General features: G+C 35.7%; 1 protein-coding gene across 2 annotated transcripts in view; it reads right to left on the bottom strand.

Moving 5' to 3' along the window:
- Nucleotides 1-19,733, bottom strand: part of LOC131033480 (probable U3 small nucleolar RNA-associated protein 7) — a 43,597-nt gene extending 23,864 nt beyond the window's left edge. The window contains exons 1-3 of one of the 2 annotated variants that reach the window (XM_057964718.2): nucleotides 19,227-19,733; nucleotides 18,585-18,671; nucleotides 18,306-18,395 (exon numbers count right to left, since the gene is read on the bottom strand). In XM_057964718.2, coding sequence (XP_057820701.1) covers nucleotides 18,306-18,395; nucleotides 18,585-18,665 — 171 coding nt within the window. In that variant the 5' untranslated portion in view covers nucleotides 18,666-18,671; nucleotides 19,227-19,733. Of the gene's footprint in view, nucleotides 1-18,305; nucleotides 18,396-18,584; nucleotides 18,672-19,215 lie in introns of both variants that reach the window. The other variant, XM_057964716.2, reaches the window with a different exon arrangement.
- Between the last annotated feature and the right edge of the window lie 4,572 nt (nucleotides 19,734-24,305).

Genomic DNA, 24,305 nt, shown 5'->3' with positions numbered 1-24,305 from the left:
TGGGTTGTTTGGACAACCTTGGGAATCCACTGTTATTTATTGTGATAATCAGAGTTGTATTAAAATGTCTAATAATCTCGTGTTTCATGACAGGTCAAAACACGTGGAAACTCATTATCACTATATTCGTGATATGGCACAAAGAGGTGCCATCCAGCTGAAATATATCAGCACTGATGAACAGGTTTCAGATGTTCTCACAAAGCCTCTAGCTCGGGTGAAGTTTGAGTACTTCAGAGAGAAGCTTGGAATTGTGGAGAACACGGCATTGATTGAGAGGGAGTCTCAATCTTAGTGATGCAATTCAATTTGCATCTTCCACCCTCTGCAGGCAATGCAAAGTGGAGTCGCCCTCTGCGGGCAATGCAATGTGATATTGTATCCTTCTTTGGGAGAAGGCTGAGGTGTAAGACCTCTTCCACCCTCTGCGGGCGATGCAAGGTGGATCCATCCTCTGTGGGCAATGCAAGATGGACATCATGAAATGAGTTCATGATATTTATGTGTTTTGCTGCAGGTAAGCTCTATGAAGCTTATGCATTCATCCTTGCGGCCAATGCAAGATGAAAGTCATGAATGGATCATGACAAGTGGCAGATATCCTCCCTAGCTAAGAGGGAGTGTTGAAAATAATAGCTAGATCGGATAACTCATTATTGAATTTTAATGTTGTCAATGACAATTGAAATTCATATGTATTATCTCTCATGTAAATCAAATTATTGGGCTGGACCCAAACATGTAACGTGGAAGGCAAATAAATGTATTATTGAACTGGACCCAAACATGTAACGTGGAGGCAAGTAAATGTGATTTTGGGCTGGACCCAAATATGTAACGTGAAGGATGTAAAATGTCAATGTAATTTAAATAAACAAACATACACTTAAGGACAGCGAAGATACTGTCAAGAATAGCGAAGTCATTCCTAATGACAGCGACTTTATTCTAGGGTCAGCGAACTTGAAAGACAGCGAAGATTCTCCTTGATCTGCAAGTTGTGTTCCAGATAAGTTGCTTACCCTTCTATTCTGAATGCTTCAAGTGTTGAAGTAAAGTTGTAAAGTCTTATACTGATTTGCCTAATAAAAATTTGGATTTAGTTGCTGGGTTTTTCACCTCCAAGAGGGAGGTTTTCCCAAGGTATTGGTGTCTTTTGTCTTGTGTTTTTCATTGTTGTTACTGTTCATTCTCAGTCCGTTATAATCTGATTGCTTAAAATTAACATCTGATTGTTAAAATTAACATTTTTAAGTCGATTTAAAAAAAAAAAAAAAATCAAAGGTCTATTCTCTGCAAATATTTGAGGGGTTTGCTTGTCCGGAAACCGTGTTGAACTTTAAAGGAAAATCGCAGGCTTGCCAAACACGAAAATTCGTGGCGAATTTTTTTGCCTGAGTTCCATTTTAATCTGCTTGCAACAAGATTCGTTGTGTTTTGCACGCAGGACGGGTCTGCAGACCTTTCTTGACAGGACTCAGATTCCCAAAACATGTGGTTTTTGCGATCTGGACAAAAGTTTTCCATGTGATTTTTGTTCCTTTCAGGTTGTGTTCTTGGTGTTTTTTTCTGTGTGCGACAGTATTCTCAAACAACAGATCGTGGATTCTGCAAGAAAAAAAAACATATAAAAATGGAAGACTTTCTTCCGGGCTCATTTGTTTTGTTTGGCTCTAAAAATAGTGATGGGGTGGTCTGTGCAAAGGCTTTTTCCACGCGAGTGTGTGTATTTTTTCAGACAATTTTGCAAATTCCTGTCTTTCCATGCCTGGGGTTTCAGCAACTGATGTTTTTCAATTTTTGAACAAAATCATGGGTTCTCTGTATTTTTTTGCTTGATTTTTTTTTAATAAAATCAGAGGTATTAATTTCTGCAATTAGTGCCTTGGGATCTATACCACACAAGTTTTGTCTAAGTTTTGACCAAAAAAATCAGACTTTTTTTGAAGTTTGTTGCTGGTGTTTGAACTCGCTATTCGTGCATTGGAAGGCGGAAGGGATGGCATCATTGACCAAAATCATGTTGGAAGGCAATCAATGCTTCAACAGCAAGAATTACAGTGCGTGGAAACAAAGCATGCTCATCATTTTTTAATACCGGTGTTTGGACCAGATTGTTCTAGGTAAAACTGTTCATCCCTCAACAACAAGAAAAGACCAAGACAAGTTTGATGAGCGCAATCAGGAAGCAATTATGCTCATTAAGTTGTCAATCACCGATGACATGCTTCCACAAGTGTTGCCTAGCAAGACAGCTACGGAGATTTGGACACATCCGAAGGATCTCATGGACTATCAAACAAGGGCAAAGCATTCTTTTAGAAAAATGTGTTGTTTTCAATCATGATGGACAAAAAGATGTCCCTACAAGAGCATCTTATGAAGATCAAAGATATTCATGATCAACTAGAGGCCATTGATCGCCATATGGAAGAAGAGAATATGGTGGTTATCATACTAAAAGGCTTACCACGATCCTACAAACACTTCATTGAAACGCTCAACATTATGTCCACCAATGTTGACCTGAAGTTTCCTGATGTGCGCCACAAGCTCCTACAGCAAGACAAGTAGAAATAGCAGTTTGGGAGAAGCAGCAAAACACCAACTGCAGAAACTGCCAAAGATAAAGGCAAAAGAAAGTCCTTTCAACCAAAAGGACAAAGAAAACCTGAGGCTCCAAGAAGGTTATCACATGTCATTATTGAGGTAAGCTTGGCCATATGAAGAAACAATGCAGAAAACCGTTGGTTGATGAGAAATCCAACCGGGGAGAGTCTCAGCAGAAGACCCATGTTGCAAAGCATTCTGAGCAAAAGGAGTCTGCCTTCTATGTGTTTATGTCCAAAAGACCAACAAACCATGTCAAATCATTTGCCTGGTATGTTGATTTTGGAGCTCCTTGGCACTTTACACACAGGAGAGATTGGTTCACGGTGTATAAGTTGCTCTGATTGAATGATCTTTGGTGGTAGTGAAGAGCATACAGTTGTTAACATGGGCAACATTCAAATTACCTTTGGTGGGAGAAATCTCATATTTCTCAACATGTACTATGTTTCGGGCATGGAGCTCAATCTCCTTTCTATTAGTCGGATTATGCGACATTGTCTAAAGTTGGATGTCGTCTTCAATGCACACAAGTGCCACATGTTGATAAAGATTCCAAGAAGACAATTGTCATTGGCTTCAAAGATCATGGATTGTATAGGTTGGTCGATACTGAAGAGTCTCAAGAGATTGCAATGGCTGCAAAGAGCTCTTCCATCAGCACTCTTTGCATCAGTTGGCTCGAGAAAATCTGATAGAAGCCTTACCTGAGATTCAACAGAAGACACAAGGTGTGTGCAAAGTTTGCCAAGCAAGGAAGCAGCATTGAACTCCATTTTCCCATGGACAAGCTTGGAGAGCATCCAAGGTCTTTGTTATGTCCTCAACCCAAAATTTCATAATACTCTAAGATCTAGAAATTAGATGCACAAATGCTATACCAAATTTCATCGAAAACACCAAAACTCACTAGCTAATCTTGCACATAAGAGGCCAATTTAAATGAAACCTTAGAGAATGTTATTGAAACTTATTTTTCTGATATGAGCATCATACAATCAGGTCTGAAACTGATCAATACTAGCAGCAACACAAAATCTCCGAAACTCCAAAATATTAGACAACCCACAAACTATCACTCCCACAATTTACCTGAATCACTTGAAACACCACCAATGTCACTGTTGACTTCCAAATGAAAATATACAAAATATATAGTCTTTTACAAATATTATAATATAACAGCAGCATACTGCTGTCATGCACCCACAAATAAGTCACAACAACAGCAAACACACAACTATGCTCATTAAACCACTCCAAACAGCTCTATTAAAGTCCTGCAAACTGAATTAAAGAAAATAACAAATATCCTATCTTCCTTCAGTCCAAATGCAAGCTATAGATGAGATTGCCCATTGTGAACAAAGGGTTTTTGTCCTCCGACCACCTGCTGCTCATGGGTTTTCATCCACAAGCCTTCTACTCCAACGGGGTTTCATCCGTTGAAGAATGTTCCTGCAAATCTGCAAATATGAGAAAAAAAGTGATATCAAATACCCTCCAAATGACCAAATTAACAATATTTGTATCTATCGTGCATGCATGATTTTGGCACCCAAATTCAACTTCTTAGGAATTCTTGCTAATTTGGTTATGACAATTGCCAAAAGTCTACATTGAGCTGTCCAAGATTCTTCTCCACTTGTAACAACAGAAACTTTCTAAAAATCATCCTACAGCAACTTTCCCAAAATGGTACAAATTCACATTCAAACTCCCTCCTTAAGAATTATTGGCAGTTGCCAAAAGATGTCATTAAGTTATCAACGATTGCCCTCCACTTCTAACGGTGAAAAGTTTCTAAAATTCATCCTTCAACAACTTTCCCAAAATAGCACAAATTCCAACACGCCACTAAGTGCTTCTAAAAATTTAATTTAATATTTAACTGTCCTTTTGATATTGAGATATCTGAAAAATTCTAAATATTAAATTAATTATTCTCTCTAAGCTTATCCAATTAACCCATGGAAGAACAAATGGATTAATAAATGCCAAAATTAGATTTTAAATAAAAGGGGACATGACAGTCTTGCAACTGGTTCATGCAAATGTTTGTGGACCAATGAATATGGCATCGGTCAATGGTGCCAAGTATTTTCTTCTATTTGTCGATGATTTTAGTAGAAAAATATGGGTGTTTTTTTCTAAAAGCAAAATCAGATGTGTTTAATGAATTTCAGAAGTTTAAAGCATTAGTTGAACAAGATTCAAGTCATCAAATCATAACTCTTAGGTCAGATAATGGGGGTGAATTTTGTTCCACTAAATTCACGAACTTCTATGCTAAACACGATATCAAGCCTCAACTTACCACACCCTATACCCCTCAGAAAAATGGTGTCGTTGAGCGGAGGAACCGAACCATAACTGAAATGACTAGGTGTATGCTAGAAAACAAGAATGTGCCTAAGAAAGTTTGGGCTGTAGCAGTGTATATTGTTGTATACCTTCTAAATCAATCTCCCACACAAGCAGTTAAGAAGATGACTCCTGAGGAAGCTTGGTCTGGGAGGAAACCAAAAATCAGCCCCCTCAAAGTTTTGGGTTTGACAACATATGTTTGGATTCCAGATGCAAAGAGGACCAAACTGGATTCCAAAAGTCAGAAGTTAATGCTTACAAGCTAGAGTGACAATCATAAGGCCTATCGACTGATTGATGTGGACACTAATCGTCTCACATTCAGTAGAGATGTGGTTTTTGATGAAGGTGGGCCCTTTCTGCTTTCTTCTCCCATCCAGCATCCTAAAAATCAGTCTCTACAGACAAAAAATATAGGTTTTAGGCTTCCATTAGCTCCACATGAAGGGAGGGATTCTAATGATTCTAAACCTGAACTTGTGGAATCTCCTAGGCATGACATTGCAGCACCAGAGTTCCCTCGGGACAACCTAAATCAGCATCCAAATGATTCCATTCCAGGCAGCCCAAGTCATGATGATCATCCTGATTTGGAAGAAGATGGTTCTACTCTCCGACCTAAATGATGGGAAAAGCTCATCGATGATGTTCAAGATAATGAGCTTGTTGAGGGTTGATCATCTAGAGGCAAGAGCAAGAAGAAAATACAATGAACTTTGCTCTTATGGTCAACATTCATAGTGTTTACGAGACCTAGACTTATTCAAAGACAAAAGGTAAACCTAAATGGAAAAAGGCTATGTAAGCTGAACATTATAGTCTTCTGAAAAACGACACCTAGTTTTTGTCAAATCTTCCACCAGGGAAGAAACCCATTAGCTACAAATGGATCTATAAAGTGAAGTACAAAGCTGATGGAACTCTTGATAAATACAAAGCTCGGTTGGTGGCTAAAGGTTTCTCACAGAAAGAAATGTGAACTATGAGGAAACATTTGCTCCTACAACAAAGATGAGCACCATCCAACTAGTTCTAGCCATTGCAGCACAGTCTGGCAGGAAAGTCCATCAAATGGACATGAAGAGTGCCTTCCTCGATGGTGATTTGGAGGAAGAAGTCTACATGATGCAACCTCAAGGTTTCAAGGTTGCAGGCAAAGAACACTAGGTATGCAAACTGGTGAAGGCTCTTTATGGCCTAAAACAAGCCCCCAACATCATACATCAAGATTGATCAATATTTGGTTGCATAGAGCTTTCAAAGAAGTCCTTCGGATCCCAACTTGTATGTCAAGAGTGTTGGTAATGTCATCATTCTTCTTGTCATCTATGTGGGTGATATCATCATTATTGGTAGTGGAGCAAGTTGCTTGAGCAAATCAAACTGAATTTGTGTCAGGTGTTTGATATGACAAATTTGGGACTTCTACATTATTGTCTCAGCGTAGAGGTTTGGCAAACAGGTGATAGCATTTTCATTTCATAGTTGAAATATGCCAGGAGTTTGTTGGATAAGTTTAGGATGACAGATTGCAAAGATTGCAAACCTTCATCTACACCTACGGAAAAAGGTCTGAAACCATCAGCCAAATCAGATTCACCTGTGGTGAATGAGTCAACTTTCAAGCAACTAGTTAACAATCTCATCTATCTTACAACCACTAGACCTGATCTTAGTTATGTTGTGAGCTACATATCTCATTTCATAAAAAGCACTTAAAGTAGAACATTGGGTTGCAGTGAAGCATGTACTAAGATATGTGAAATGGACACTTGGCTTTGGCATTCTATACAGTAGAAGCAAAGATCCTTGGCTGATTGGTTTTATAGACTCAAATTGGGCAAGTTTTGTTGATGATAGGAAGTCTACTTCTAGGTATGTCTTCAGTATTGGTACAGGTGCAGTCACATGGGCTAGTAAGAAGTAGCAAGCGGTAGCTCTTTCTTGGTAGAAGCAAAGTATCGGGGAACACTGTTAAAGCAACATGTGAGGCAGTATGGGTACGAAGGATGCTTTCTAACATAAAAATGTCTCAAGCAGAGCCTTCACCCTTTTTTGTGACCATCAAGGGGTGCTAAAACTTGCCAAGAATCCAACCTTCCACGAACAAACCAAACATATAGAGCTTCGTTGTCATTTCATTCGCCATTTTGTTGAAGATGGAACTGTGATCTTGCAATATGTTCCAACTATGGATCAGACTACAGATATTCTAACCAAGTTTCTGAGGCCAGACAAGTTTGTAAAATTTAGAGGGTAACTTGGTGTAGTTAGTATAACGACCATTAAGGGAGGGTATTAAAGTTGTTAATGTTTGTAACTTCAATAGATATCGTTTCCTGCCGTGGTTGTGGAATTCTCTTTGCTTTGCTGCATCTCTGCTCACTTCATAAAATTTGAGCTCTATATTCGTTGTGACTACTGGAAGTGTTTCAGTTCTTTTTGTGCTTATCAGCACTCTTCTTGCATTGATTTTTGCACGTATCGTATTCTCCTTGTATTTCTTACGGGAAGAAATTCTTTCTCATCTTCATTCGTGTAAGCTTCGTCGGTGTAAGATTCACATGTCATCACCTTGGTGTCTCTTGTCGGTGCTGGAGGAGTTTCAAGTTGTTTTGTAACTGTCGCCAAATTCTTGATGTCTTAGCTTTCCGTCTTCCGTCCTCTCAAGACATATTGTTTCGTGCACCTGTTCTTTCTTCTTCACGTGTATTGTAACAGGTTGTATGGGGAGTGCAGAGTAATTCTTAAGCAAGGCTATTTTATTATATGCTTTCATCTTTTGTGGACGTATTTGAAGGAATGATATCATCTTCAGCTATCTTGTAGTTTTCAATCTTTCAGTATAATTTTTCTATGTTCGATTGATATGTGATCTCATCATGTTGTAGAAAGGACATATTCTGAATGTAAGGTAGAAGTCATCATTTTTCAGAAGCTTCTTGACTTATTCTATTGATTGTTAAAGTGATAACAATCATTGCTTGTTAGGCTTAAAAGCATTGTATCAGATTCATATTGATAATAAAATTCAATTTTGGTGTGGCTGGGTTTTTCACCGTCGGGTGGAGGGTTTTCCCAAGATAAATCCTTGTGTCTCTTGTTTTGTGTTTTCAGATTCTGAATATTTAATGGTCATATTTGTAATATTAGAAAAATTTCATTCTCAGTTCACGATTTTTTGTTTTAGAAACATCGTCTTGTAATTTGTTATTTAGGAGCCTTTCATCTCCACCATCTCAAGATCAAGCAATCAACAATAATCTAGCAAATACATCAGGATATCAAGTTTGAATTCTAGTTAGGACTTATAGACCAGACGAGGTTCGAGCCCACGGGCTGGACTAAGGTTTGGAAGTACAGGGTCTTTTCCCACCCTTTGGCAAGCATAAACCTTGCAAATTGTTTTTTTGAATATCTCAAGCATAAGCAGAGCTCCAAATGCATGATGACCTTATGTTATGAGTGGCAGGGCTTGGAATTTAAATGGGGTCTTTAAAAGTGTAAAGAGACCTGTCCAAGGATTATGATATGTTGCTTCAGTTTTGAGAGTTCGAGTCAAAACGTCACAAACCCTGGACTTCGTTATCAATGGGCAACAGCTGAATAGCAGTTCTAGAGAGTTCTAAACAGACCATAGGACAGTCAATGACAAGTAAAAGAGGACACATTCATGTGACTGTTGAAGGGGAAGAGGTGATAGTCAAAGGACCCCGTGAAGAAGACCAGCATAAAGAGAAATGACAGCTAGAGGCAATGATAGACAGTGGAGTGGTTCATGAGTTTTTTGAGGAGCAAGCATGACAAAAATCTACCCAAAGGGAATGACAGTGACCAAGGATAAATAACAGAGGTTGCTGACTGTCAACACGAATGATGGATGACAAGATTTAAAGGATAGTCATAAGAATGTTCTAAAAAGTCATGCTTTACAGACCTAAGTTAACAGTGGATGAGTGAAACAGATTCAGAGAGCATGAAAAGACATCAGGGAAGAATAAATGGAGGGAGGTTCTCAAGAGTGAAATGCAAACTATAACGGTCATGGAGACAAAATACTGTGATAGGCATAGGAAAACATTTCAAAGTCAAATGTACAATGAACAGAGGTTAAATGAACAAGAGGACAGTTGGATAGAGGTCCCTGCCATACTCACTTTTGAAGATCAAGTTTATTGTGGTGTGTAACAATCATGACAAGGAAAGATAACAACCTGTTATGAATATGACAACAGTCATCCTAAATTATGAAAAGCCAAGACCATGTAATGTATGGAAAAGACAACTGTTGTGGAGACCAACTATAAAAAAAATTGTTGTTGCATCTGCACTTCCAGGATATCTCTAAGAAGGCATCCTAGCTTGTGGCTAGCTTCTGGTTACATGAGGACAAGCAGTACTGGGCAAGGCGGATTGTAATGTCCTCTTTTTGAGATGAGATATAATAATAAATTAAAACATAAAAAATAAAAAATAAAAAAAGATAATATAATTAAATTTCATTAAGTTTAATGAATGGTCAAAAGGCATGAAATGAAGAGTGGTGACTCCCTCAAACATGAGATATAAAAGGGAAACAATTTGAGAAGGACATCCATATATCATCAAAGGGGAATGAAGGTATCAATTTGGAAATGAATTATTATTTTCAAAGGCAGCAACGAAGGGTGCTGACTCAATTCTTGTGAAGGGTGGTGGCTCATCCCTTGTGGAAGGTGGTGACTACTTCAAAAAATGGGTATAAAGGGCAAATAAATTCTCCAAGCAAAGAAGGATGAATGAAGAGAGAATCATCAATTCAGAAATTCATCATCAAATACGAATTCTTTCAAGAATTCCAGAATCAATTTACAAAATCATCTCATCAATCATCAAATCAATCAATCAATTAATGATACTAATAACAATCATTCATTTATCAATTATTCAACAAGCAGCAACCAATCAAACAATTATACAAACCTCAAACATTCAAATATCAATCATTCAACAACAATCAATCAAACAATCATACAAACCTCAAACATTCAAATATCAATCATTCAACAACAATCAATCCATCAAACTGTTCTGATTAATCAATGACATTGTTTATTCTTCTATGAATGAATTGCTATCAGAAAGGAAATAATTTATGGAGTAATTTAAATTAGTAGCAAATTATGAATTTGACCAAATGGTTAAGATGTCACTAACTGAATTTTCTTGTGATCAAGTGTTTGCAAGAGCCTCAACACCCTCAGGAGGAAGGGAGAGTATCATCAAGGAGAGAGTCACAGATATTAGAAAAGAACATTGCCAATGAGTCCTAAGTCCAGTTAATAGGACATCTGCCTGACCAAATGGTTAAGATGTGACTAACTGAATTTTCTTGTGATCAAGTGTTTGCAAGAACCTCAACACCCTCAGAAGGGAGGGAGAGTATCATCAAGGAGAGGGTCGTAGATATTAGAAAAGAACATTGCCAATGAGTCCTAAGTCCAGTTAATAGGACATCTGCCTGAGGATCTTGGCCTTGGTAGGGTAAGGTTTGTACCACATTATTGTTAATGTTGACCTAGAGTCATCTTGTCACCCTTGTACCAACAAGTAGTCAAGTATCCTTGGTCTGTATCTATTTTCTTGATGTGGTGTTTATCTTGCTAATTGTATCTCGTTAATTTGAATTCTAGTTAGTACAAGGCAAGGACCCTGTATGTCTTTTTTATTATTGTTGGTATTGTCACCGGATGGGATCCGGGCTCACGGGGAGAACTAGGGAGGGACGATGCCACGACCCAATTTAGATGAATAATTTTTAGTCTAAGTTGATATGATAGATACTGATATTATGGATGATTGATTTAAATTTTGACATTTATATTATAATAATGTTTGATATGTTTGGCAACATTATTTATGTTTGACATTAAATTGTGATGCTATTTAATGATATTTTGATGCTATTTAATGATATTTTGATGCTATTTAATTGAAAAACAATATGATGATGTTATTAACGACATTATTTTAATTATGTTGCGAATTTTAATATCGTGATGATTTGACGATTTTTGTTGAGTGCGAGGTGGATGCAGGGTCGACCATCGAAGGCGGACAAATAACCAAGGAGTCTCCTAGCTCGTCGACAATAACCCAAGGAATATGACCTGTGCATTCACACACACGCACACGTGTAAAAATTAAACAAATAAATTAATTAAATAATAAAGTCGATTTGGGAAGTCGATAATAAATAACATTATGATATAATTTAAGCATAAAATATTAAAATTTGATAGAGAGTTTAACTGTCTGTATCTTCCTGTCAACTCTCAAGTTTATCTTCCTGACTGGCTAATCAATCCAGTCCCACTCTTGATCAATTTTCTTAACTGGCTTAGCCCTCTTCACTTCAACTCTCCAATCACCTATATTTACTGCAATTAAGATTCATGTATTCTGGATCAAAACTTAGCCAAACGTGATTATAAAATAAACCCTCTACCATTCTCGCCTTCATCGAAGTTCTCTCAATCATCGAATTTTTCTCTGTGCTGATTTTGAATTTTCCTGAAGAGAGGCTGACACGTCTCATTCTCTTCCTCTCTTTTGTTTGCTGGGTATGCAATAAGGAGAAGGCTGCGATAGCACCTCCTCTCTCCCTCCACGTGGACTGCAAGCTGGAACCTGCAGAGGGGAAATTCCATGCCCTTCCCTACCTCCACTCCACTGCATACCAAAGGGGTCAATAGCTGTAAAGGGGCGATTTCTTCTGCAGAAACTCACAGCTCTCCATCTCCTTTCCACGTGTTAGGCAGGGTAACAATCCCTCATTGCCTTCTCACCTCTCCAATTTCAGCAATAGTTCGAATTCTTTGTTTAATTACTGACACAGTCGATCAAGCTAGGAGAGTATTTTGTTTTCTGTTGATGCTAACATTTTAAATGTGCTGTGCAAGGAATTTGCTAAATTCGACTTGTGTTAAACACACCCCCTTCTTATTCTTCTGTTTTGGACAATCTGCCCTTTATACTGATCTGACTTAGTTAATACTTAATATTGTTTTGTTTTGCATGGTCGATTTGGTAGAACCAAATCGATTTTCAGACAGCAAGAAGGTATCGCCCCATTTATTCTTCCTTCTTTTTATTCTGTAGGCTTAAAATATGGGTCGATCTGCATACATATGGTTTTGTATGAAATTATTTAGCTATTTTCTATGCCACTATTCTTCTTTCCCATCTGACACAATTTTTGTAGTAGGTCGATTTAATTGTTTTACTATCAAGGCATTAGACAGGGATCGATAATTTTGTAAATCTGATAACTTGACAAAGGAATCGTTGTAGGTTGGCATGGATCGGTTGAAGCAGGCTTAGCCGATACCCCTTGTGGGTTAAATCGTTCCTCATCTCCTCTCTTTCTTCCATCTGTGTTTTTCTTCTAAGGGTCGATATACCAGTTATATAATGGATCTAAATTTTGATTACTGATAACTGAATTATTTCTAGAAGTTGATTAAATTTCCTTCTTATCTCTGCAACTAACTACATAGATTGGTGATAGGCTAAGTCTATTTTTGAGTCTATCAATTTATTCGAAGAGATTCTAACAGTTATATAAGCTCCATAATTAGGAAATTTTGAATTATTAACACTAATCGAGATTAACCAGGAAGGGTAAATATTCTCTTTGGTCTATAATGGATATAAATTTTCATAAATGGATATATATATATGATGTGTTTTTATTGAATGGAATCTAAATCCCACAAATGGGTGTAATTTAACGAGAAGTAACCAACATGATACATTAATTGTAAATATAAAGAAAAATATATATGTACCCGGGAGGGGTAATTTTTATCTTTGTCTATGAGGGATGTATAATGGATAGGGTGCTTGATTATGGGTCAAACAGGGCAGGGTGTTTTTCACCTACCCCAAAAGGGTTAAAACTTAGCCAAGTTATTTATTTCTCCCTACCAAATCACATGTAGATAAGTTCAACAGGTTGTTGTTAGATGCTACATGCACGCACAGGTCCAATCCCGAAAGTTGATGTCGGCTTGCTAGGACACTCCATCGTGAGGGACGGGAGCTTGTCATGAGTACCAGGAAGCGCAAGCTTCAATTGGTTGGGCGGATAAAACGCCTGGGTTATTTGTTCGTCTTCCAGATCGCAGATGGAGGTGAGTCCGATGGCGAGGAAGACACTACATCCGGAGACAGAATTATGTATATCATTGTAAAATCTTATGTACTAATGATTTCTTGTAATAGAACAATGTGGTCTCAAAATCAAGCTAAGAAAGCTATGTATGATCAAGCTGTGTAAGCTGTGTAAAGGGGTCTATAAGGCCTACTGTCAAAAATGCAACAGGAAGTCGCCAAGAAGATGTAACTAACAAAAGTAAGGAAAACTGCTAACCACTAACATGTGTCCTACTTGTGTATGATTTGTGGTTTGCATGTTTTCATGCTTAGTCTTCTTTCATTTCGTGAATGTTTGTTTAAGTTTAATGCATACTTTCAGTTTGCGTTTATTATACGCATGAACCATTACATAAGCATTTCTCTTTGATGAGTTTCTTCGAAAGCATGACGCTTGGATTAGATGCCTGTCGTATTTCATAGTTTTTCATATACATTAACATGTGGTTATCTTTATTTTAACTTGTTTGTATTTACCTAAGTTATTCATAACTTATGGATCTTACTTCATATCATTCTTTTCAATGAATGCACTCATATTAATGGTAATAGTTATTCATTTGTTTAAACACATTGCATTTATGTAAATGGAAATTTACTTAGATTTAATTGGGAATCAATTATGTTAGTTTTTCTAAGGTTAGGACAAGTGGGTCCCTACAGACGAGGTCTTTTCCTACCTTCGACAAACTAGGGACAGGGTCCTTGGTTTCATCACTGTTGAGTTAGGGACGGGGTCTTTTAACTCAGCTGATTTGCAAGGTATATATGGGGAATTCATGATTTGATCAATTGAGTATTGTGCTATGATTTATTGATCTGAGTATTGTTGATCTTTAGCAAGACAGTTTGAAGAACTATTGCAGAAAATCAAGATAAGTTCTATTTTCAGAATTATTTGTAGAAATATAAATTGAATATCATAATAAAGTTTCATCATTTTTGATAAAGTTATATTTATAAATATAATGATATTCTCATTTTGAGTTGGAATTACTGTTTTAGGGCAGAACTCAGGAATATCCCAAAAAGGGACATTACAACCTTTAGAGTGGTCAAGGCTATGACACTTGTCACCATCTCATTTTGCTGATCCATCAAGCAACATTTCTTGAATGTTCTTTTCATCTTTCCCTCAAATTAAGAGAGATAATAACACTTGTCACTTGTTCTCTCTATCTACTTAAGCTTGTTTGTATTAAGGTTTTCTTCCTTTCTGCTTTCATTTCAAATGAGATGAAATACTTGTCAATTTCTCCTTTTGCCATGTATGATGACCTAAAATTTATTTTCTCTGGGTGTATCAATGATCAGTATTTTCCCTTGATTTGTTTATTTAATTCATATATTTGTTTGCCTTTGGTTTCAGGTTCTTGATAGTCAAAATTTAACATTGATACTGTGAAAGATTCAACATTGTTCATTTTTCCCAAAAGCAAATTCATTCCCATAAATGAAGGTGAATATAGCCAACTAAAAAAAATTGCTTCTTTGAGTGAAATGTTTGTGGCTAGTTTGAGACCTCAAAGATGAACATGGGATTAAGAAGCAAGGACAAAATTGTTGATTTTAGGCAATCAGATGTTAATCTAGTTACTTAAATTATAAACAGACTGAGAATAAGCAGAAATAATAATAAAAGCACACAACACAAGACACAAGTACCCTGAGAAAACCTCCCTCTTGGAGGAAAAACCCAGCATCAAAGATTCAGATCAGTTCCTTATTTATAAGCAGATTACATGAATCAGATTACTTATCTGATTGAGTGCCAATCTAGGGCAGACTGAACCTAGTATATGCAGTTGTAGTATGTCTTCAGAGAGAGCAGAATATCGACACCATTTGAAGAGGGAGATTACTGAAGTATAGCGCACTACCTTGCCCAGCAAGTTGTCCAATGGATTCGCTAAAGGATGAAGATATGGATCGCTCTCTACCATGCCAGATTCGCTGACTGTTCTTGCATAAGGCTGACGGCACTTGATGATGATAATTGTTGTGTAGAATGAATCTTGTTTATATACAAGATTCATGTTCAAGTTTTCCAAGTCGGCTTTAACCAAATTTCCTTTATTTTACATATTTAACTTTGCACTTTGGCGCCCAATTTGGGGCCTACATAACTTGCAACTTCTGACACGTTTCCTTTTGGGCCCAGCCCTATTAGACATGAAATGCTTAACCACACGTTACATTTGGGCCCAGCCCTATAGACATAAATTGCTTAATCCACACGTTACATTTAGGCCCAGCCCTATTAGGCATAAATCGCTTAACCTTATTACAATAAGATAATATATTTTGATTGCCACAAGGCAACATTAAAATATGATCCAAACTAGCTAACCATTTCAACAAAAATACAGAGATAAATCCAACAAATTAATCTTTAAATAGTTGTACTTTCATGACACAGGGGGACAAAATGAGCAAGCAAAGCAAGAGGAAATTCATGAAACATGATTACAACTGTTTGGTTCACGTTCCTTATTCCTCTTTTTACTTGAGCCCATAAATTTGCAATGGAACTTGGGCTAAGAGTGCGAAGATAGAGCATTAATGATCAAGCGGAAACAGTATTTTTGGAAAGAAACTGAAGTAGATTCAGACTTTAATGTAAAGGGGCTTCATTAGTCTGAAATCTTTGGCAATTATATCATCGAGCATCTTTTGCATGTTGGCATAGACTTCAGCATTCATTATGGCACTGTAGTGAGTAATATCATATTACATTACATTAAGCATTTTGTGTATTATTCTTGATTATTTGCATGAGCTTATGTCTATGCCTTCATGACTAGGAATTGTGTTTAAATGTTTATTATGTGGCTCCACAACTTCTTTACATTTGAGCCTCTGCTATTTGTGAAAAATTAATGTGGGTCAATCACTTTGATTAGTAAAATGCTTTGCTTGGGGCTCTCCTATTCAATTCCTAAGCTAATCAATTTTAAGTTGGACACAAGACCATAATGAATATAGAACTTGATTATTTTTATTACAGATGTTTCGGCAAATTTCATTATTAGCTCCCATTATTTATAAATTTAGTTACTTTTTACTCCAAAAGCACTTACTTGTTTCTAATTCATTTATGTTTCCACTTAAAACATTTTTTTAAGTTTCAACCGCCTTCTTCAGAGTAGGATCTCGTGCTTAGTTTGTTGCAGACATTGGTAACCTGTACCCAATGGGTAAAGCATTAGAAAATGGGAAACCTTTTGACAAGGTTACCAGGAGACAGGGGTACTTGGAGACGTTGGAGAATGATACCGGTACTGATATGGCTAATTTTCATCAAAAATAGGAGACGGGGGTACTTCGAGATGCCAAATTTTTTTTAATATAATTTAATAAAGGAAAAAAATCATGACATGGAACTTTGAAAACAAGAACAGTGGTAAAGTTTAATGTTAAATTTAAAATTGAACAAAAATTGAAATTAAAATTGCTTATACTGCTGGTACCATTGCCAATCTAAATGGCCTGTGCATCAGAAAGTTTCGGAGACATCTCGGGTATGGGAGACGCATCTCTGTACTGTGTCTCATGGGGCTGTACTGTGTCTCATGGGGCTGTACTGTGTCTCATGGGGTAGGAGACGCGTCTCCTGGTAACGTAGCTTTTTGACCTATTACTGTATTTGAGTCAAAACATAGGAGCAGTAACGATGTAATGGATCTAATATATTCATCACCCCATATGAAAGTGTTGACCTGATGTGCAAGTGATGCTGAAAACTATTTTTTCTTCCTTCTTACAAACGTCGACATTACAAAGCTGCTACAGCAAAATGCTTTGACTCAGATAAGACTGTTTAGTTGTCCGATGGTCAATACTCCTCAAGCAGTTAAGGGTGTTAAATATGAAGTTAAAGCTGCTGAAATATATGTTATTTGAATAAAAACTGTAGTAGACAGTATCTATAAGTCAACCAGATTATGATTTGTTTGTTTTTTGAGATCCCAAGTGGACTTCTAGTTATCAGATGGATTTCCTAGTTGCATTTTTTTCTGATATGTAATTACAATTGGTAGTAATTTGTATATTCTTTGACCAACTAGGGATATAATCAAGATTGCTGCATTCTTTACTTCTGGAATAAAGCTTTTTAATAGTTTGAGTTGTGCTGTGAGTATGGAGTAGATGATGATGCATGTTATGAATACATTCAATAGTGTATCTATAACTTTAGCCGGAAGTTTTATTTCCATTCACAACATAGGTGTATGTATATTAAAAAAATACTTGTCATTTCACAACACCCACCAGATCGCAAGAAGGTGTTTATTACATTTTGGCAAGGCTTCTTCTGTAATTTTGTTGAGAAACACAACATTTCGGCTCCATTATGGTTTCTTGGACCAAGCAACGTTGGTATTAACAAACAGCATGCAAAACATGGCCATTTTGGCCGGTCATCTAGGTCATTTCTTATACTTTCTTGGCCATTCCTGGTCGTTTTCTGAAAATTGGTTGAACATTTGCAGGTTATTACCTGTCCATTGTCTGACCATTTGCAAGATCATGACGGCGATGTTTGAATTTTTATGATGTCTGAACCACTAGCAATGTGCATACTCGATGAAACCCCAAGAAATTTTTAAATCCCATTCTAAATACATCAAAACCTTTCCAACCCCAATTGTCACATTTCCCATTTCTTGTCTCTGGAAACATAGAACCTGGTTACATCCACGTGACTTTAACAGACAGTAGATTTTAATAGGCCATATTGACAATGAAAGTGATTATATTTCTAGCCAACTTTCATTTTCATAGATATAATGTAGCTTTGAATTTTGATATCTGATCCATCAAAAACATATCATTAGCTAGTGCACAACCATGTCAACCGTGTCATTTTAATAAAAATAAACCTCTTTAATGCATGGACAGTCTGATCTTTAGGTATTTATGAGGTGAAATTGAGCTGAAGACGAAAATTTTCCACTCAAGTCTTACGATTTCAAATATGGTTTTAGCATTCTTCGTGTAAATAAAGATTGATAAGAAGTAAAGACTTTGACATAATCTCCCTTTATTTCAGGACTGAGGCTCTATTTGTCTCCAGTTACAGTTAGCCAAAAATTAAAAATGGTTAAAGCATAGTTATGCTGATCTCAAACCTGTTCAACTTTAGCTGCATTTCTTGCTGATTTTCCATACAATGCTTCCTTAGCAGCCAATTGCCCTTTAAGCTTCTTATCTTTGATTTCCTAAAACAATGAAATAACAATATAACAATTACGAATACAAAAAAGAAGCATACATAGTCTAGAATAAATGAGTGAATCCTAAACCCTAAACTGTCCAGACACATTACATTATTGAATTCCTTCCTTCTCTTCTTCTCATGACATCGTTTCATAATAAAAACCAGTTTAAAGGCAGTAATAAATATTTACCTTTAAGTGCACACCCTTTCCTCTCAGATATTTCTTGACCTGCTTGCCATTCACATTCTCGTTGTCTTTTTCTGTATCCATATTTTTCTGCAAATCCATTTCAATAAACATTAATATATGCTTATATGAAATAACATTGAGGTCATTTTTAAATTACTAACTAATGGGTTTAAACTTTAAACTAAGTTGTATAAAGTCGAACTAAAAAAACCCTAAAAAAGCTTTAAAAGTTTGATTTTGCATTGTATATGGCCAATATCATCCCCTAATATTACTAAAGCCTCTAATTATAATTTTACCCATTCATATTTGTACCACTAAAATTGTGTCAATAGAATTATAATAGTATCGTAGTGGCATTCCATGAAATGTCCCCGACTGGTTTCCAAACCATTAATTTGCTATCTTCCCTTCGAATAATTTTGTCAATAGTTTGCTTGATGGTTTAAATGTCTTATTTCAGGTTTTGCAGAGGTAATTAAACGATTTGGTGTTTATGATCAAATAGAAATAAAAGCATGCATTTACTGAAAGACAATAACTTTTCGATATAAACTGAAGCACATAACATTTTTTTAATTGCACCAGCAAATAAGTTTACAAGAGTAAGATATGCATATATATTTCTGACCTCTTATCAACCTGAGATAAATAGCAGCAATTACATTCACCACTTCTGGAGCATACAACAGCAGCTACGCTTCATATCAAGCTCCAATAATTTCTCCAAAGCAGTCTACGTCCAGAGAAACGGCACTGATGCTTCCAGGACTCTTCACCCTTCCACGCGCTCAGGAAAAATGCCCTTGTTCAGCATAATAATCACCCACAAGCAACCAAAGAGAGCCACGCCTGAGTTTGAAGAGGTAGCGGCTAGGAGAAATGAGCAAGTCGAACCCCTTATACGTCTGCGTTCCAGAATGGGACCATACACACAGCAAGACTACTGGTATGAGGCTTGATCGACCAACTTAATCTTCCCACGAAATGTTTGATTTCTTCGACGAACTGCCCTAGGATTAGCGGCCAGGCCAAAACGCCTTAATCTTCACTTAGAATAAAAAAACCTAGGATGTACAAAATAAGGACATAAGGAACTTGAAGTATGCCCTTCATCTTAATCTAAGATATACTAGCAATTGCATCTTGGTGTGCAATAGGTATGTCTAAAGGTGTGGAAAGTCAATTCGGAAAAAACATTGATATATTTTTGGTATATATCTGTGCAATATATGAGGTCAATTAGTAGGTCATTTAGTAAATGATGTTTGTGCAAATAAGGTCTCACTAGAAAAGTAATAGTTTGAAATTAATGATACATATACTCTTACACATCAAAATACAACTTAAACAAAACCTGGAAGATAATTGAACTTCATTACCAATAAGCTCTTGTTATGTTTGCAATAAAGAGAGGGGGGGTGGGTAAGGAAGTCGATGAAAAAATAGAGTGAGATATAAAAAACAAAAAGAGAGGACATAAGAAAGAGATGGATGTTTAACATCTAACAAAATTCTCTTCCATGATGTTATGGTAGATGACATACCGTATTCTAGATCTCTTGTTTTGACACAGTTAAGGAGAAAAAGATAGGTAGAGATTTTTTAGTATCAACTTTGATTGCATTTTCTTGAAAGTTTCCAATGAATTTTCAACAAATTCATTTTGTGCATATTATATGAACATACAAAGCCATGACAATATATCTTTACCAAACAATTAAGTCTCACATAATTTGATCGATTTAATTAAAATTAACATTATTTTTCTACTTACAAAATAATTTTAAATTAATCTATAAATTATAATGAAATACTAAGTAAGATTTTAATGATTTATTATCAATTAATAGTTTAAATAGAAATAAAAAATGCATACTTAAATTACTATATGATATTTTAATAATATTTAGTATCAATTGGTATATATATATATATATACTCTTTATTATATTTAATTTTATTATATATTATATTATATAAAATATAAATAGTATTCTATAATATATATTATCTTAATCATTATTCATATTTTTATAAGATAATATTATACAATGTAACACTTACTATATAATACACATAATATATTATTGATGTACATTATATAACATAAAATTTAAATATGGGGATGACCCCGCAATCTGACGGTTAAGTCACGAGCCTCCCATTGAGGAGGCCATGAGTTCAACTCCCACTACCCCTCTACACAGAGGAGTGCTTAAGGCGATAGTGGCACAGTCAATCAGCTGCTTAAGGTGAAGCAGACCTAGCGCAGCAGGAGGCAGAGCGCCCCAATCCCAAATATTGTACAAATAAGGTGTTGCTTGGGTGTGGACGACAGAGCTAGATGGCACAAGGGGATATAAGGGTGTAATAATTGTCGAACATAATACCGCTTCGACTGTGGATGATCAAAAAAAAACATAAAATTTAAATATAAATATAACATATATTTTTTACAATATCTAATATAAATACATAAATAATTTATATACATTAAACTATTATATTATTTATATATTATCTAATTTATAGTAAAATACATGTTTTCTGAAGTGGGGTGTTGGCAAAATTATTAGTGGTTGCTAGCAATAGAATGCAAATCATGCTCTAATCAAGATGATAGGAGAGTGTGCCAATTCATTGGTTGCATATAATATAAATATAATGAATAATTAGTGAATGCCTTTTAAAATGTATATGCTAACAAAAAATTAAAGTTAAAATGTTATCAATTGGCAAGAGCTTCTAGTTGTGAAGCACGAGGTCTAGTCTCCCCCCAGCCCACGTGGTATTGTCATGCCAATGTCATTGGTCATGTTAAAAAGTTTACCCGGTGCACTGCAATTTATAGGGGGGTGATATACATGATTCCTACAGTCTAAAAAAAGAAAAATTAAAATGGGAAAGCATATATGTATAGTGAAAAATGTCACATATGATAGATAATTAATAGCATGACAAATATTTATATCATATTCCTCAAAATTAATTATTTGATATTTTTAAACATAGAAAATTTTATATAATATATATATATTGTAAGTAATTTCGATTATTTTTTTTTTAAATAAAAATTATTATTTATGTAAATGAGATAAAAAATAGTAAAACAATCTTCTTAAAATCACATAATTAAAATTAAAATTTCATTTCATTATTCTTTTAAAATTTTATAGATTCTGAAATTATCTATAATTAAATTGCTAAACTCACTCACTCTAACTTCTTAGAATCCTATTGACCAGTTAAAAATATAATTCAATGATTGAGATTGCCTTTAAATATAAATATAATTAATAATAATACCTATCTTTATTACTAGGTATTGTAGAATAATTAAAAATACCCAAAATTACGGTGAACACATATTATCTTTAAGTGTGCCTTTTTTATAATATTAACTATTAATAACTTATTGTTAAAAATTATCAAAATTATAAAAATAAAACTCTTAAAATTAATAATATTTTTTTAAATTAATAAATACTCAAACAATTAAATTCTTAGTATTATTGATAATATTTTTTTCATATGAAAATTTAAAAAATGAATTTGTTTTTTATAATATCAACTATTAATAACTTCCTGTTAAACTTTATCAACATCATAAAAATTAAAAACTAAAAAAATAATATTAAAATCTTAAAAATAAAAAAAGAAAAAAGAAAATACTCTCATTCACGGAAAACAAAAGAAAACATCGCATCTTTAGTTATATCGAAAAAAATCTTAATCTTGTTAAAAATGTTAAATAAAAAGCAAAACGCTTGTGAATTGCTTTATAGGCTTCTAATCCCCTTGCTTGTTAACCCAGTGCATGTGGGATTTAAAATATGGAGGATAATTAAATCATTCCAAACCATCAACGGGAACAACACTGAAAATTTTGAAAACGAACAGAACGACTTTCATAATTTCAAAAATAGACAGCAAAAAGATGGGATAAAAGGGGAACTGTGGGCCCGACCACTATTTTGAGTGAGTGGCTGACATTTTTATCCAAAACAAAACTGATGACCTGAAAACAAAAAAAATTGGCAGCTAAAAAATCTGACATAAGAAAAGCAGCATGTGTGAGACATTTTCGGTGGACAAAGCCCACGTAAAACAAGCCTATCAGCTAATGAGGTAAAGCTTTGAAACAAAATTACGGTGAACACATATTATCTTTAAGTGTGCCTTTTTTAATGCAGTACAACGCTGGTAGAGTTTAATGCAGTACAACGACGGTCAGAGTTTGCAGGACGGTGGACAAAATTTGCAGTAAATATCCTGAAACCCTATGCAAAGTAAAAATGTGCGAAAACGATTTGCAGTAAAATATCCTGAAACCCTATGCAAAGTAAAAATGTGTGAAAATGATTTGCAGTAAAATATCCTAAAAGCTATGCAAAGAAAAACGTGTCAAAATGATCAACGGTTGCAGGTGTCCCAATCATCTTGGATGCTTCTAAATGAATGCTCACAATTGATTTTTCATATCAGGTTGTGCATCTCAAATAAGGAGATGCCTTCGGCGTAAAAATGTATTTTATATATTTCATTGAGTATATAAATATTCATTCACATGGCTTAGAGAGGCTTGTATAGTTTGGGAAAGGACTTTTACAAAATAAAGGTCTATTTTAATTAATATATCTCTTCACGATCTATTTCAACTAATATATCTCTTCACAGTTTGTTTCAACTAAAACGACAGTGTGAAGCTCTATAATGGGCCAGTCCCTCTGTCTCGTCACAATGCTCAAGTATGTGTCCCTTTACACTAGATCAATCCACAGCTCCTCGTAAGTTGTCCACAATTGTGCTATAGGCTAACAACTGGACATGTCGCTTGGCTGACCAGTGAGGCCAATAAGCATAGAGGATGAGACTGCAAGTCTAGATGTGAGGGATGACCTCAAAGAGTATCTAATGGATGAATCCTAACCATTGTGTGACTCTCTTTGTATATACAAGGGAAAAAAATATCAACATATATATCATAATGACCATACAAAGTATCTACTACATCAAAAAAAAAACCTCTAACATACTCAAAATCATAAGTATACTTGGATCACCCATCTGCCAGTCGGGGTCTGATGGCAGAGACTTGCTACTTGAAGCCCTCAGAATCTCTACTACTATGGTAGTGTCCTAGTTTGTGATGGTAGTGTTAGTGGTCCTACCAATGGTGAGGATGTTTGTGAGCCTGAAGGTGACCTGGTTGTGATGGGGGTGGCCACTCGTTGTGTCGTCTAGGCCTCTTACTCTTTGCCTCTATCAACTCCTCCTCGTGTGGCCCTCATTGTTGTGCATTATTTGTATCTCCTCCTAGCGGACCTAGGCCTCCCTCAAGTGTGTTTGTAGGGAAGATGGGGGTAGGACCCTCTAAAATCCACCAGTCTCCAAAGCCCTATGTGACTCTTATGTCATTGATATCTAGCTATGGTGGGACGTTGTCATCGTCACTCTCTGGTGGGCTCTCTAGTGCATCCCCTATCATCGGTCATGGATAGTCGTATGGCCTAATAGCACTCCTCACTGACCTCACATATGTGGGGATAGCTATAAGAAAATTCTATACCTGTATGAACTATTACATGTGCCATTGCCAATAGCAGGGGATAATGATGTGATCATGGTGATTGGTAAGGAACCAATCGTGTTGCATTTGGGGTAGTTGTGTCTGTTGTGTAGGCCATGTAACCATGTCTTGGTAAGGCTGCCAAATGA

Source organism: Cryptomeria japonica, chromosome 9, assembly GCF_030272615.1.
Source record: "Cryptomeria japonica chromosome 9, Sugi_1.0, whole genome shotgun sequence".
NCBI classification, from domain to species: Eukaryota; Viridiplantae; Streptophyta; class Pinopsida; order Cupressales; family Cupressaceae; genus Cryptomeria; species Cryptomeria japonica.
This window is presented reverse-complemented; position numbering and strand designations above follow the sequence as displayed.